This window comes from Molothrus ater, chromosome 28 (genome assembly GCF_012460135.2).
Source record: "Molothrus ater isolate BHLD 08-10-18 breed brown headed cowbird chromosome 28, BPBGC_Mater_1.1, whole genome shotgun sequence".
Taxonomy (NCBI): Eukaryota; Metazoa; Chordata; class Aves; order Passeriformes; family Icteridae; genus Molothrus; species Molothrus ater.
In genome coordinates, this window is record NC_050505.2 from 3,131,079 (window position 1) to 3,145,887 (window position 14,809).

Sequence of the window (14,809 nt, forward strand, 5' to 3'; positions counted from 1 at the left end):
GGAGCCAGGGGCACACCCCCTCCGCCTCCCGGCCGTCCGTCCGTCTGTCCGTCCGTCCTCCTGTCCTCCTCGCAGCGCCCGCCGCCCCCCGCCCGCCCGGGGCGCGCAGCCCAGGGACGCCGCGGGGTAAGTGACACCCGGGGGGACACGCGTGGCCACCGAGCCGCCTCCAGAGACCCCACGGGCCGGGCTGGGAGCCCTCAATGTCCCCTCCCCTCCCTCTCCCTGCCCCCGAGCCCCCCGGGCTGCAGGGTCCGCGCCCCGCGGCTCCGGACAGCGCTGGTCCCCCTGTCCCTGGCGGAGGCTCCGGTTCCTGCAGCTGCACCATCCGTGCCGGGGCTGGAGCGGAGCCCTCCCGGTGCCAGCGGCTCGATGGGGGCAGCGAGGGCGGCTCTGCCCCGTGGGAGCTCCGGGAATGCTGCGGGCACCGAATCCTCGCCCGAAGCCCGTGGGGTTGGAGGCAGGCTGGTGGCGGGGATTTGCAGCTACTCTGTGTGTGTTCTCCGAATCTTTGCGGCAGATGAAGAGCTGTATGCAGCCTTCCTCCCGGCAGGCTGATAGTTTCATGAAGGCAAAGATCTGCCATTAGTAGGAGCGAGTTGCTGGGCGTCTGTCTCGTGGGTCGGGACAGACGCGGCCGCGTGGGAGCTCCTCTGCAAGCGCAGGTGAGAGGAAGCGCTGCTGCAGCCGCTGCGGGGCACCGGGCACGTCCCAGTCCTCCTGGAACGGAGGGAGGCTCATCCAGGTGTGAGAGAGGACGAGAAGGACGCTGTGGCTGCCCACAGGTGCGCCGGCTGCTGTGGAGGGAGGTGCCGAGGCGATGCTTCCCGGCAGCGCGGCTGCGATGCTCCAAATGCCGGCTCCCCCATGGCACCGGGGTTTTTCTGCTGCTGTGCCGGGACAGAGCAGGGCACGGGCAGCCGTGACCGTGCAGGGCATCCTGAGGTGCTTCCCGGAAAGTCTGGCTGGGTGGCTGCACACGAGGCCTCTGAGCCACCCTTGGGTGCTGCACGGACAGTGCCCTGCACCTCCTGCCTCTCCCTGGGGAGCACTTCCCTTTGGCCCAGGCAGGCAAGGGGGTGGTGTTGCTGTAAATCTTCTTCTGCAGCCCAATTGCTTGCCTTGTTATTCACAGAGTCAGGAAAGGGATGCTTTTTGTGGTGGGATATTGTGATTTAAAAAGCTGGCAAGTCAGTTGCTTCAGAGGTAGGGAAGAGTCCTGGAAGTCTCTGATAGGCTTCACTAGGAAACTGAGCATTTTCTGACTCTCCTGGATTTCCTTAGCACGGCTGGAGATGCTACTTTTATCATTTTCTTATGGAAAAGTGCAGTTCTTTGGTGGCTCCCAAGAGAGACCATTTGTGTTCTGTGGTCGGTGGGATGCAAGGGGACAGGAACTTGGCTGACTTGGTGCAGAGTGTGGGGCAATCCCAATCTCCTCTGCTCACAGCTTTGGGCATCTCCAAGTGCAGCCTGAAGGTCAGTGTGCACAGGAGGGATGAGTTTGTAATGCAGGATGGTGGTGGGAGGACATGGAGACCCCCAAGAGGTGTCCCATGGGGCTGGGGGCTCATCTCTGTGCTGCCTGTGGCACATTCTGCTCCTTCCTCATCCACCTCCTAAGCAGAAATCCCTAGACCTTTGCTGTCAGCAGAAGGAAGGGTTTATGAGGTTTGCTCTGAACGTGTTGGTATGGTTGAAGGTACCTAGGGATTGGTTTTCCATGTGCTTCCCCACCACAAAAATAACCCCACAAAAGAGCAGTGAGCCTTGAAGTGCCCACAGAAACCCTTGTGCCAGGGCACTGTCGTTGGTCTAAAACAATCTCTCCCCCTGCAGCAGCATGGTCCCCGTGAGCCAAGATACCCATCTCTGAAATGTTGGTGGTAGACTGAGATCCTCACAGCAGGTTGACTCCTTTTCTGTCTCCTCTACCTTCGCAGCTGCACCCCAGCTCTTGCACAACCCTCACCTCCCCGGGCCCCACTCCACTGCAGCTCAAAAATAGTATTTCCTCCTTTTGCTGCATGAGTTCTTTTATTTGTGTAGCTCTGCTTCTGGCACCTGCGTGATCACCACTCACTCTCCTGCCAGACAAACCACACTGGGTTCACTCACATCCTTTGGGTAACGGCTGCTCTCATCCCTGCCCTCCACCCTGTGCCCTGGGCAGGGGGACCCATCCTGCCTCCCCTGGCCCCTTGGTGCTGGTTCTGCTCCCCACACAGGGCTGGGAGTGATGATGGTGCTCCTACAGCAGCCCAGGGGCCTTGAAGGATCCCTCCAGGGTGAGGGGCAGTGCTGGGCAGGGTCCATGCCCCTGGCAGAGCCGGGGACACAGCGTGGCCCTGCTGGGATGGGTCATTGTTTTCCCTGCTGACTCGACATCCTGGCTGCAGGGATTTTCTGCTGGAGTTGCAGATTGTTCCCCGTTTCCTGGGAGTGTGCTCAGGCTCTCTCCAGCACTCTGCTTTGGGATCATTGCTCACCACAGCTCTCAGGGATCTGGTGTCTCGTGGCAGATCCTTTGTGGCTGCTCTGGCCTCGCTCATGGGGTTTGGTGGCTCTGGGGGCTGGCAGTGGTGGGTTGGACGTTGTCCCTCCCATCTCCCTCCAGAGAGCTCAGCTGTGGCTGAGTGGCTGTGCTGGCATCCGGGAACACCTGGGACACGTTGGGTGCTGTGGATGTGGGGGCAGAGCACCCACCTGCCCCTGCCTGCCCTCATCCATCACAAGAGCTGTGGCTGAGTGGCTGTGCTGGCATCCTGGAACACCTGGGACAGGTTGGGTGCCACGGATGAGGGGGCAGCTCCCTGGGGAGCAGGGCACCCACCTGCCCCTGCCTGCCCCCATCCATCACAGGGTGATGCCAGAAGGAGCCCGGCATGCCGTACCTGGACCGACAGAACCGGATCTGTGGCTTCCTGGACATTGAGGAAAATGAGACCTGTGGCAAGTTTCTGCGGAGGTATTTCATCCTGGACACCCAGGCCAACCACCTCTTGTGGTACATGGACAATCCTCAGGTGGGCATGTCCCTAAAGCTGGCAGTGGGTCTGTGGGCACATCCCTGTTGGGGAAGATGAAACAGGAAAGCCTTATAAATGTGATTGTCTGGCAAATGATTTTGAGGATATAGAAACTATAAGCGAGATTGAAATTAAAGCAAGATTTGAGATCTTTTAGTTACTGAACAACTGGAAAACAATGGTGTGGCTGGCTGAAGGTAATCCCCTTTTGATGGAACAAGACTCTTTACTTGCAGACAAGTCCAAAAGTCAGAGCAGACCCTGCCAGCTTAGCACAAAGGGTCTAAAGAGGAGTTTTTAAGGTTTAAAATGTAACACAGTATGGTAATGTAATGATTCTTATAGGCTGTATGGAAATGCTATAGGATTTGTATCTTGTAGTAGATTGGTTAGTGAGAATCAGAATATTCAACACAGAAGAAGATTTATGGTATTGGAACGGGAACCTCACTCTCATCCCCTTTTACTCTCTTATGCTTTTGCTCTCTTGCCTCTCTTACTCTCTCACCCTCTCATCCTCTCTCCCCCTCTCTTCTCTCAGGCCTGCTCTGAGCTGTGCCTGGCAGCTCCCAGCAGGGCCCTGCCCTTGGCCCTTTGCAATAAACCCCAAATTCCCCACCTGGCTGCAGAGATCTCTCATCTCCGTCCATCCCCACCGTCCTGCCCCCCAATGCTCCTACACATCCCACCCCCCTGGAGCAGGCATCACCCCAGGTCTCCCCAGGCCCCCGCCTGCTGTGTCAGTGTCTCTCATGACCAGGCTCCAGCTCTTCTGTGCCCTCTGTGGTTTCCAGAACTGTCCCAAGGAGCACAGCAGGGCTGCTCCCACTGCGGAGGGGTCTGGGCTGAAGCAGGTGCAGGACAGGGAAGTGGCTGAGGGAGGCAGCTGCTGCCTGAGCCCAAGGGCACAAACGACAGGCTGGATTGCCCCTGCCACCTTCTCCCTGTCATTTACCTCCCACTGCTCCCCTGTGCGTTGCAGAACCTGGCCATCGGAGCGGGTGCTGTCGGATCTCTGCAGCTGACCTACATCTCCAAGGTAATGTTGGGGTGGGGCACAGGGAAGGTGAGTGCTCCCTGATTTCCCCTTATCCCTGTGCCATTCCCAGGAGAGGCAATGGGAAGCACCCAAGGCCAGCTGCTGGTCCTGCCTGGGCTCCATCTCCCTGGGATGAAGCTGAGCAGGGCTGTGGGGAGCAGGGAGGGACCCCCCAGCACAAAGATCCTGGAGTGGCACGGGACAGGGTGCAAGGCTGGGCTGCAGGAGGAAGAGGAACTGCTCTGCTGTGAGGAAGGCCAGGGGGTGGCCAGGGCTGAGTGGGGACAGCAGCGTGGTGTTGGTGTGAGCAGGGCAATCAGCTGAGCAGTGCTCCAGGAGCTCTCCCCTTGCTCAGAGGGCAGTGCCCTGAAGGATCAGACCTTCTGGAAAGTCACCTGTGTGTCTCAAGGGGGTTACCCAGTCTCCTTGGGAAGGCAGGAGCAGTGCAATGAGGCAGAGCTGTGGCTGTGTGTGGAGAGTGGAGCTGCCACCATCCTCCTCCTCCTCCTCCTGCAAGTGGCCCCTCAGCTGCTGGTGGGGGAGTGTGGGGCTGGTGGCTGCTTTATCCTGGAGCTGGATATAGCCTTGGACAGATCTTCCTGTTCCTGCTGAATCATGATTTATAAATTAAGCGCAGATGAAGCAATGCTGGGAGGCTGAGCCTTCCCCATTTTGGAAAGAGCCTCACAAATTACATAGGTTTTAGTTTAAATGAAAATTGCTGCAGGACAGCATTTGGTCACAAACTGCGGGGTTGGGTTCTGTCAGTGGCTGGAACTACCAACAGTAAATACACCAGAAAAAGGGAGGTTTGCTTGAGAAAACATATTTAAAGCATTATGGACTGGCTTTGAAGGAGGAGGACTGTCAGAATAAATACTCCATGAATGTTGTTTGTGGAGCCTCAAGGAATATTATTCTTATATAAACGATTCCTACTCTTCAGGGAAAAACCCCCACTATTATCCCTCAATTCTCTTAATTGCTGATGAGAGTGACTGTGTTAATCCAGGAGAATGGATGTTTTCAGGTCCTTTGAAAGCTTTCTGTCCTCTGCTGTGCAGCTCAGCCAGTGCCTGAGGGGATGCAGGGGATGGAAGTCCTGGCTCAGTGCTGACCTTCCCCTGGGAGCCAGCACCCTGTGCTGCATGTGCTCTGACACGGGCCAGTTCCCTTCAGCTGGCACAGCTGTGCTGCAGCTCCAGCTGCCCTCGTGTGTCTGGGGTCCTGCTCAGGAGCAGGGTGGGTGGGTGGACACTCCCAGCTTTTCTGCCCGCCACTAGCACGTGCTGTTATCTCTAATTTTTCTCCCTGATTTGCTCCGTCACAGGTTAGCATTGCCACCCCAAAACAGAAGCCTAAAACTCCGTTCTGCTTTGGTGAGTGAGTGGGGTTTGGTGGGCTCAGTGGGGGGACAGCCTCCCACGGGAAGCTGCAGTGTGGGTGCCCCATGAACCCTTCTGAATCCTTCTCTCCTTGCCCTTCCTCCTCTGGCAGTTATCAACGCTCTCTCCCAGCGCTATTTCTTGCAAGCCAGTGACCAAAAGGACCTGCAGGACTGGGTGGAGGCACTGAACAGGGCCAGTAAGATCACGGTAGGTTACTTCATGCTCCTCTCAGTTGTTCCCTCCACCATCCCCAGGGATCCTTATGGCTGAGGTTTGCTTGTGCCTCTTCCTTCACCCTCCCAGCCCAGCTGTGGGGGACAGCAGCTGTGCCCCAGGAAGGTCCTGTGGGAGCCATCCAGGCCCTCCTCCTCCTCCTCCTCCTCCTCCTCCCGTTGCTCCTGCTGGCTGGGATCTGGCCTCACTGTGCCCGTCAAAGGCTGGCTTTATTGTGCTTCAGTAACTTATTTATTCCGTTTTTATTCTCCCTGGAATGCTGGCTCTTGTGATGAGGCAGCGAATCACTGTGGGGCACGGCGAGGCAGGCTGTGCCTGCATCCAGAGGGCTTCATCTGCCATCTCCTGTGCTGTGCTGCTGTGCTCACAGGGCCGTGAGCTGATGGGCACTGACCCGGTGCCTGCTGCTCCTGGCAGCGTGGGATGTGCCCTGCTCCCTCCTGGGCACAGCCAGGGCATGGGCTGGGAGCTCCAGGATGGATTCTGCCTGGACAGGGGTCTCTGGGAAAGGGCTGGGGGCTTCTGCTGAAGGGGCTTCTTCTGGGGCTCACCTGCAGTGAGCAGCAGGGTATTGTAAATCAAAGGTGACTCCAACGAAGGGGAGAGAAGGCTCATTAATGACTTTATTATACTATACTAAGTACTGAATCTGCCCTGCACTCACTCTTGCTCACAACTGCTCACACTGCTCACACTCTCATTCTCTCGTGGCTGTCCTGTGACAGTCCCCCACACACACACACACACCTGGCCCTGACAGGCCAAGGGAACAGAACATCCTCGCTTTGGGCAAACAATCTCCACATTGCATTCTACTTTGGCACAGCAAGCAAGATCAGAATTGTGTTTTCCTTCTTCTCTGCTTGTCTCACAGCTTCTCTCTGTTCAGAGGGCCTGTGAATACAACAGTAGGGCCAATGCATAACATGAGCAGAGTTTTATTAGGTCATGCACTGATGCGTGTTGTTTAGGGTGTGTAAACTAAATGTAAGGAAAAGTCATGTAAACAGTTTGATTGGGGCCTATCCATGGGTTTTTTCTTTAAAATCCCTGGAGTGCCATGGTGTAGTCTCTGGGAAACTCATCTGCAAGATCAGGCCCGGCTTGTATTTTCTTTCTTTGTCTGCAAATACATTAAGTGTGACAACCTTTGCACCTGCAGCTGCCACACAGCTCTGGCTCGTGCCTTCTCTTTCTTGGCCACAGACTCCATCTCCAGAGCTGTAGCCAGAGCCTGCCTGGGCTCTGTGTCTGGCTGTACTGTCAGCAGTGTCCTCCAGGGTCGCTGCCTCTGGGCCAGGGGGATTCTGCCAGGCTGGCAGAGCTGGGCTGACAGCACGATAATGAGATGCACCTTCTGCTTCTGCAAGAAGCCGTGGTGCTTTCCATGGCCTGATTTCGGCCAGCCCTTCCCCACTCTGGCTGTGTCCCAGCTGGCCAACCGGCTCGTCCAGCCCTTCAGGGAGGAGCTGGCCCTGGCTGGCTGGGAAAGCCAGGGATGTGGTGCTGCTGTCACTCTGCCCTGCTCTGGGGGAAGGCAGTGAGGGGTGGCATTAGGGCAGCTGAAGTGCAGGGATGGGAAGGGGGAAGCTGGTTTTCATTGCTTTTTACTAAACTGCCTTTGCTTTCTTTGCTTTTTACTAACTAAACTTATTGGAAACTGCCCTTTCTGTCCAAGGGAAGGAGCAGGGAAGGGAGAGGGGAGGATGGCAGTGCTGGGAGCTGCGTTGCTGCAGCCCAGCCTCTGCCCAGGGGTGTGGGGCCACGCAGGGGGGGCACAGCCAGCTCTGGGGTCACAGCAGTGCCTGGCTCAGCCTCGTTAGCCTGCCCCAGCTCCTCATTAAGCCTGGCTGTAAATGGAGCGGGGACAATTAAAGGAGCAAGTGTCCCACAAACTCACTGAGCTGCAGAGGCGAATCACAGGCGCCTGTGAAGGGATGCTTTAATCACTGAGCTCCTCTCATCTCTCCTCTGGGTGTCTCCTGCTGCCCAGGGGGTTCCACACCCTCCCTAACTGGGGTGCTGGGCCAGGAGTTGTTTTCTGAAGGGATGTGGCTGCATTAGGCAGAGATGGGGTGCCCAGCATGGTCACCCTGTGCCCAGGGGGTTCCACACCCTGGGATGCTTGGCCAGGAGTTGTTTTCTGAAGGGATGTGGCTGCACTGGGCAGAGATGGGGTGCCCAGCATGGTCACCCTGTGCCCCTCATCCCTTCCTTTCTCCCACAGGTGCCAAAGGGTGGCAGTGTCCCACCGGCCACAGAAATCACAAAGCCTCCAGTGGTGCCCCAGGCCCAGGAGAGGAAGACCCAGGTGGCCTACAAAACTGAGATTGTTGGGGGGGTGGTGGTCCACACGCCCATCTCCATCAACCAGGTGAGCTGGTTTGCAGTTTCATTCCTGGAAACAGCGTGCCTGCAAGCCCTTTCCTCTGCAGGTATGAATGGCTGCTCTCAGCACCCTGAACACCTCTGCTTTTTCTCACTCTGAAGTCTGATGAGATGAGGGGGTGTGAGGAGGAGAAGGTCATGAATCTGCTCGGCTTCCTGGCCATCACCATCCACCCACCCACGTGTCTTGGGTGCAAATCCTGTTTAGGTACCCAGGGCAGAGGAGCCCTGTGTCTGGTGTCCCACCACAGCAGCCACAGGGACTGTCCCAGGGCTGGTGGCACCTCTTGCTGTGGCTCTGCATCCCTTCCCTGGCACGCAGCTGGGCGTGCACGTGGCCATCAGTATCTCCCATGTTCGGGCACTTGTCCAGCTCTGGGTCTCACTTCAACTCTTATCAGTGGCAGCACTAAAAATAGAGTGGAGACTTAGGTCATTGCAGCAGTTTCTGCTGGCGGATGCTCTTAACTTCCCTGGCCACAGGGTTAGGCAGGGTGCAGCGGTGTAGGGAGGGCTGTGGGGTGCAGAGGGGTTTTTTGGAGGTGGTGCATCAGCTGCCAGAATATTTCCGTGCTCTTGCTGCTTCCCCCCCCCCCCCCCCCCGTGTGAAATGGCCATTCCCCTGCTGCAGCTTCCTGGGTGTGTCTGTGGTTTCCTGGCTGTGCTGCTGCAGGACTGCAGAGGGGAGTCCCACGCTCAGGAGCATCACCCCAGCCTTGGGGCGTGTGACACTCCTGGCTGCAGGAGTGTCCCCACCTCTGCTCTGGAAACCCCCTGTGCAATGCCCAACAGAACTGGCACTGGCTCGGGGTGGGGTGGCATCCCCATCGTGGTGCTGCAGCTGTGCTGCACTGCTCTCTGCAGGGCTGGGCAGCACTTTGAGGCAGACAAAAAGCTGCTGGTGTGTCCCGGGGACACGTAAGCAGCTGTGGAAGGTGCTGGGCAGGCAGGTTCACCCAAACCGCAGTCCCTGCTGTGGGGCCATATAAGGCTGGCAGCGGCTGCCATGGCAATGCTCAAACCTCAGCCCAGGGAGGAAGGGCTCTGAGGGATGGGGAAGAAGCTGAGTGCAGAAGATGTTTCATCTCAGCCATCCTCTGTGCTGCTGGGGGGAAGGGAGGGCGCTGCTGGGGTGGGTCTGGCCTTTGGGGTGCGCTGGGATCCCAGTGCCCCAGTGCTCCTGGGGTGGGTCTGGCCTTTGGGGTGCGCTGGGATCCCAGTGCCCCAGTGCTCCTGGGGTGGGTCTGGCCTTTGGGGTGCGCTGGGATCCCAGTGCTCCTGGGGTGGGTCTGGCCTTTGGGGTGCACTGGGATCCCAGTGCTCCTGGGGTGGGTCTGGCCTTTGGGGTGCACTGGGATGTGCTCAGGGGAGCCAGGGCTGGGTGCTGGGCACGTGGTCGTGACCACAGCCCCTTTGTGCTCACAGCACTGAGCACTGCACTTGGGAGGGACAGCCTGGGGCCAGAGGAGGCACAGCTTCCCTTCCTGAGCTCCTAACACCCAAGTATCTGTGGGAGAACTTGGCTCTGAAAATAAGAATCAGAGACTTGATGGCTTTTCTGAGCAATTTATTCCTGTGGTATATTGCCTTCTCTAAAGCATTCCTTTCCAACTTGTGTTTGTCTGGTGGTTCTTGTTCTCCTCATACCTTCAGTGATGCTGTTGAGTCACCTCTTTGTGCAGGATGAGCCAGGCAGGTGGGCTCTGTAAACTCCCCTGCTGCAGGGGATTACCTTCAGCCCTCAAATTGCGTCTCTGCAGCCCTTCTGATTCCTGGTTTTTAACACATGGTTGCAAGAGGGGGAATAGCACCAGGGAGCTGCACACAATGAGAGAACATCAGCTCTGGGCTCATTCCCTGCCCATGTTCAGCGCTTCCACGAGCCCTTGGCTCGCACTCTTCACTCGGGGCTTGTGTCAGGTGGCTTTTCCCTGCAGCTGGCTGTCCTGGGCTGCCTCCCTGCTGACAGGGGCTGTGTTCTCCCTCTGCAGGACGGGGAGGGCAGCGAGGTGGGCACACACCCTCTGCTGAGGCGCTCGCAGAGCTACATCCCCCCCTCGGCCACCAAGCCCCCTGCCGGGCCAGCCCCGCTCAAGAGCGGCTTCTGTGTCAAGCAGGGCAACGTGGTGAGTGCCAGGCATGGGCTGGGGCTGCTCTGGGGGTGCTCTGCCTGCAGGACCTCCACAGAGAGCGGCAGGAATGAGCACCCAATCTCCTGCTCTTTTCCAGAGGAAGAGCTGGAAGCGGCGGTACTTTGTTCTGGATGAGTTTTCCATCAGTTACTACAAGTGTGAGCAGGTGAGCAGCTCTCCCAGGACCCCAGCAGGGCTCTGGCACCTCCTCCTCCTCCTCTTGGGGGGGCACATGCCCACCCTGGGGCCAGCCAAGCCCAGCACTGTCTCCTCTCACCTCTGCAGGACAAGGAGCCTTTGCGTTCGATTCTCTTGAAAGATGTTTGCAAGACCCACGAGTGCCTGGTCAAGTCTGGGTAATGCTCCCACCCCTGTTTCCCTGCCCTGGCCCCAGGCTGGCTCAGGCCAGAGCAGCCAGAGGGAGCTTGGGCTGCTCCAGCTGCTCATGTGGGGTGTTTTCAGGGTCCCCTGTCTGAGAAGGAAGGAAATGAATCTGATTCCATGTTCTTAGAAGGCTAATTTATTAATCTATTCTATTTTATTCCATTCCATTCTATTCTGCTATACTAAAACTAAACTAAAGAATAGAGAAGGCTAAAAAGATCCCAATGAGATCCAAGGTTTGCCTTCAATATGTTCCTCCCTGGCACACTCCAGATTTGAAGATAAATACAGGTGTTTTTCTGTCCACGATGGCTGCTGGGGTGTGACTGTCTCTTTCTCACTGTTTCTAGTGACCTCCTTATGCGAGACAACCTTTTTGAAATCATAACGAGCTCCAGGACCTTTTACATCCAGGTGAGCAGCTGAGGCCAGGATAATTTTTGGGGCAGAAAGTTCAGCTCTCAAGAAATGAGTGAACACCAGTGAACACGAGCAGATGGGGCTGTAACACATGAGTGTGAGGGAGAACTGTGGGGGATTCCCTTCTCCCTTGGGATTATTTATAATAGAGGCTTTTTGTGGGAAATCATAACGAGCTCCAGGACCTTTTACATCCAGGTGAGCAGCTGAGGCCAGGATAATTTTTGGGGCAGAAAGTTCAGCTCTCAAGAAATGAGTGAACATGAGCAGATGGGGCTGTAACACATGAGTCTGAGGGAGAACTGTGGGATATGCCCTTCTCCCTTGGGATTATTTATAATAGGGGCTGTTTGTGGGAGCAGAGCTGAACTTTGGCAGTGCCAGGACAGCTGAACCTCACTGGGGCTGCTGTGTTTGCAGGCAGACAGCCCTGAGGAGATGCACAGCTGGATCCGGGCAATCACAGCCGCCGTGCAGGCCCTGAAAACCCGCCCCAGGGTAGGTGACAGACTTTCAATTTCCCCTTTACTGTCAAATGGAGATTTTACCAACGTGCAAGATATTTACTCAGCGGATTATCTGCCCTGTCCCTGCAGGAGATGTCCTTTATGAGATCCACCTCCGTGGCCAGGCCCGGCGGCTCCGCGGGCCCCTCACAGCTGCGGCCGTCGGCGGAGGAGCGGCGATCCTCGTGCAGGGCGCCCTCCACGAGCTCCTGGCAGCCCTGGACGCCGGTGCCGCGGGCCGAGGGGCAGCAGCCGGGGCTGGGGGCGCTGCCAGCCCCGCTCAGGGACTCCTCGGTGTTGGTGCCAGCGCTGACGGAGCGCCAGGCCGGGCCCGGCACGCGCCTGCGGCACCGCTCCGAGCCGCAGCCCCTCAAGGAGAAGCCGTTCGCCTTCGACCTGGATGATGAAAGCATCCGGACCTCTGATGTCTGAGCAGGGACCAAGCCTCCCCAGGGTCTGTTTGGGACGCACAAAGTGCCCCCTTTCCTCCAGCACAGCCTTCCCTGTGATGCAGGATCTGTCTGCACCCACGTCCTGGTGCTCTGCGGGGCGTGGGCTCCCTGGCTGCTCCTGCCCAAGCCTGGCCCCCGGTGGTTCCATGTCTTGGAAGGTGCTTCTGGCGCTCGCTGTGCAGGGCAGGAGGTGCTGGGGGCCTGTACAAGGGGACATCTTCAGCAATTGCATTGTTTCCCCCACAAACCAGGTCTGGAGGAAGTGGCAGGAGGTTTTGAAGGCATGACGGGGAGTGTGGCCTTTCTTGTGTTTGTCAAATGTTTCTCTCCCCTTTTCTGCTGCTCGGATTCCCCAGGGCAGAGCTGGGAGCCACCAGCTTGCAGCTGCCCACACAGGGGACTCACTGCAGCTTCCCCTTACAGTGACTTAATCCCCTCAGAGACCGGATCTTCCCACTGCCCACACAAGGGTTTATCAGCAATCTGTCGGCTTTTAATTATGTCTTTTTATACCTGTGGCTTCTGCTGAACCCCAGCCTGGGCAGGTGCTCAACCCCTCCAAAGGCTTTTGGTACTTCCTGAGCATGAGCCAGAGCAACAGTGGCTCCCAGGTGGGAGCATCCTCAGGTGTGATGTTGGTTTTGCACTACACACACCTGGGCAGGCACAGGTAGCTGTGCCAGATGGTGAAGGGCTTTTAGTAAAAAGCAAAGAAAACCAGCCCTGATGGAGCTGGGCAGACTTGTCCAGCCAAGTCCCCCACTGCCTGCCCGAGATGGAAAGCAGCAGGAGTTTCTAGAGCAATGTGAATCGTCATTTCCATAACCAGATGAGCTCCTGTAGGTGTGATAAATAGTGTGTAGAAAATCCAGGTGTTCCCTTGGCAGAGATCTGATTCCTTCACCCCACGAGTGTGTGCAATCCCCGCGTGCCGAGCGAGAACTCAGCTCCCCTTTCACTTCCCTGGCTGTGGCACGTCCTCTGCTCTGCAAGCTCAGCCCAGTGTGTTCCCCAGGAGCAGAACATCTGGTTTGTCCCAGCCCTTTTGGGGCCTTCAGCTGTTTGACAGCTGTGCCTGAGCCTTGATTAGCCTGACTGACCTCAATGTGATGCCAGTTGTACCTTCCTGCCTCGGTCCCCGTGGGGCTGCTGTGGGATGGGCACAGCACAGGTACCTCCCTGCTGCTGGGGGAGGCAGGAATGGGGTCCCCCAAGTTGAGGGGGAAGAGAGTCTCAAAGGGGATTGTGTGCTGAAGAACACAGACACCATGAAAATGAGTGGGAATCGATGCGAACGGTACAGGGGCGAGTGTTAATGTTATTTATTTGTAGCTACCTAGATCCTGCTGTTCCTTTTTCTGCTCCTTTTTGCTTTATTTGCACTAGAGTTTGAAACTTTCATTTTTTTAGGCTGACTTGCTGTTTGGCTCCTAACACTGTTTCAGGAATGTTTTAGTAGTTTGGCAAGCCCATCCATCAGAGAGTTGCAGCGTTCTGATCTCAGTTTTGGAGAGCAGGGAATGCAGAGGGACGATGGTTCTTTTGTGCAAGGCCTTGGAACCACAGACTCCTGAGTATTCCTGGTGCTTGATAATTGCACAGTTTCCTCAGGCCTGGGAAGGTAAAGCAGAGGCTTGTTGCACAATTCAGGTAATTATCCAGGAGCAGAAACTACCAGCAATATTGCAACATTCCTCTTGCTGGTTCCCACCCTCCTGCATCCCCAGGACAGCAGAGAAGCTGAAGGTGAGGTTCTAACAAGTGTGGAGCTCAGCTGGGCTCCAGGGCTGTCCAGAGCACAGATGCTGTTGGGAGGGAGGGATTTCCCTCCTGTTCCAGAGGGCTGGGTGGGTGCAGCCAGAGCTCGATGGAGCTTTGTGGTTATTTTAAAGCAAACTGGTTTCCCCTCAGCTCTGTGTTTGCTCCTGGCATCCCCCCAGGGCTGCTCCCTCCTATGCTGTGGGGCTTTGCTGGGTGTGGTGCAGATTTGGGGTGCCTTGTGGGGGGCAGAGCGGTGGGAGAGAAGGGTTTGCTATTCCCACGTGGTTCCAGATGTTTCTGGAAGTGCTGGCTGGGGATTCCAAGTGCTCTTAGGGCTGGGGCAGTGCTTGTGACTCCCGGGGTGGGGGCTCCCTGCTTCCCACCCCTCGCCTGTACATGCTGCAATGCCCTTTCTCCCCTGTTTTTAAATAAAGAAGGAAATCCCAGTTATGTCCATGTGCACTGTGTGTTTTGGGTAATGCTGTCCCCACCAGGGTGGGGGGACAGGGCAGCAGCTGGGGAGAGCCCAGGAGCACTGCTGGCTGCTCCCCATGCTCACAAGTGCATGGTGAGGGCAGGGACATCACAATTCCTTCTGGACCAAGGTCCCAAATGTTCCTCGGGGAGGAGGGAAGCTGCTGGACCAAGGTCCTGCTGTGAGCTGGCAGTGGGGAGCTGGAGGCATTGGAGCTGTTAATGATAGCGGGCCTTTGCACATGGGATTGTTTTTTGTTTTTCTTTCTGGGTCACTGCAGAACTTTTTCCCCCTCCATGGACTTTCCAGCCCTGTTGTTCTGCTGAGGAATAGCATTTTCAGGACAAAGCTTCCCCCTGCCCCCGCCCCAGCTGAAGCTGCCAAACTGGGAGCATGTGTTTGCTGTTTTATCTCAAATATGACTGGACATTTGCATACACAGATTTTGTGTCTGGCTCTGGCTGGGACTTGTTGCAGCTTCCTTTTCCCATTTTATTCAGCTTGGTAAGTTTTTAACCTGCAGCTGGTGGGGCTTCCTCTTTCGGGTGTGAGTTTCTTGCACCCTTTGTGTGCTGCAGGTGCCCTGTGCTGGGGCTGGAGC

General features: G+C 56.8%; 1 protein-coding gene across 1 annotated transcript; it reads left to right on the forward strand.

The window, feature by feature from the left end:
- On the forward strand, positions 1–14,179 carry PLEKHA2 (pleckstrin homology domain containing A2). Its single transcript, XM_036396822.2, has 12 exons — positions 1–126; positions 2,863–3,026; positions 4,012–4,068; positions 5,399–5,447; positions 5,566–5,663; positions 7,918–8,064; positions 10,070–10,204; positions 10,308–10,376; positions 10,496–10,566; positions 10,945–11,008; positions 11,435–11,512; positions 11,611–14,179. The coding sequence occupies exons 2-12, from the start codon at positions 2,886–2,888 to the stop codon at positions 11,950–11,952; spliced, it is 1,251 nt and encodes a 416-aa protein (XP_036252715.1). The 5' UTR covers positions 1–126; positions 2,863–2,885; the 3' UTR covers positions 11,953–14,179.
- Positions 14,180–14,809: the final 630 nt, after the last annotated feature.

What these genes read in the sequence shown, in the direction of transcription:
- PLEKHA2 (XM_036396822.2), top strand. Translation starts at nt 2,886, where the DNA reads ATGCCGTACCTGGACCGACAGAACCGGATCTGTGGCTTCCTGGACATT. An exon ending in GGTACATGGACAATCCTCAG is followed by an intron (nt 3,027 to 4,011) that starts GTGGGCATGTCC and finishes TGTGCGTTGCAG; the next exon opens with AACCTGGCCATCGGAGCGGG. An exon ending in GTTACTACAAGTGTGAGCAG is followed by an intron (nt 10,377 to 10,495) that starts GTGAGCAGCTCT and finishes TCACCTCTGCAG; the next exon opens with GACAAGGAGCCTTTGCGTTC.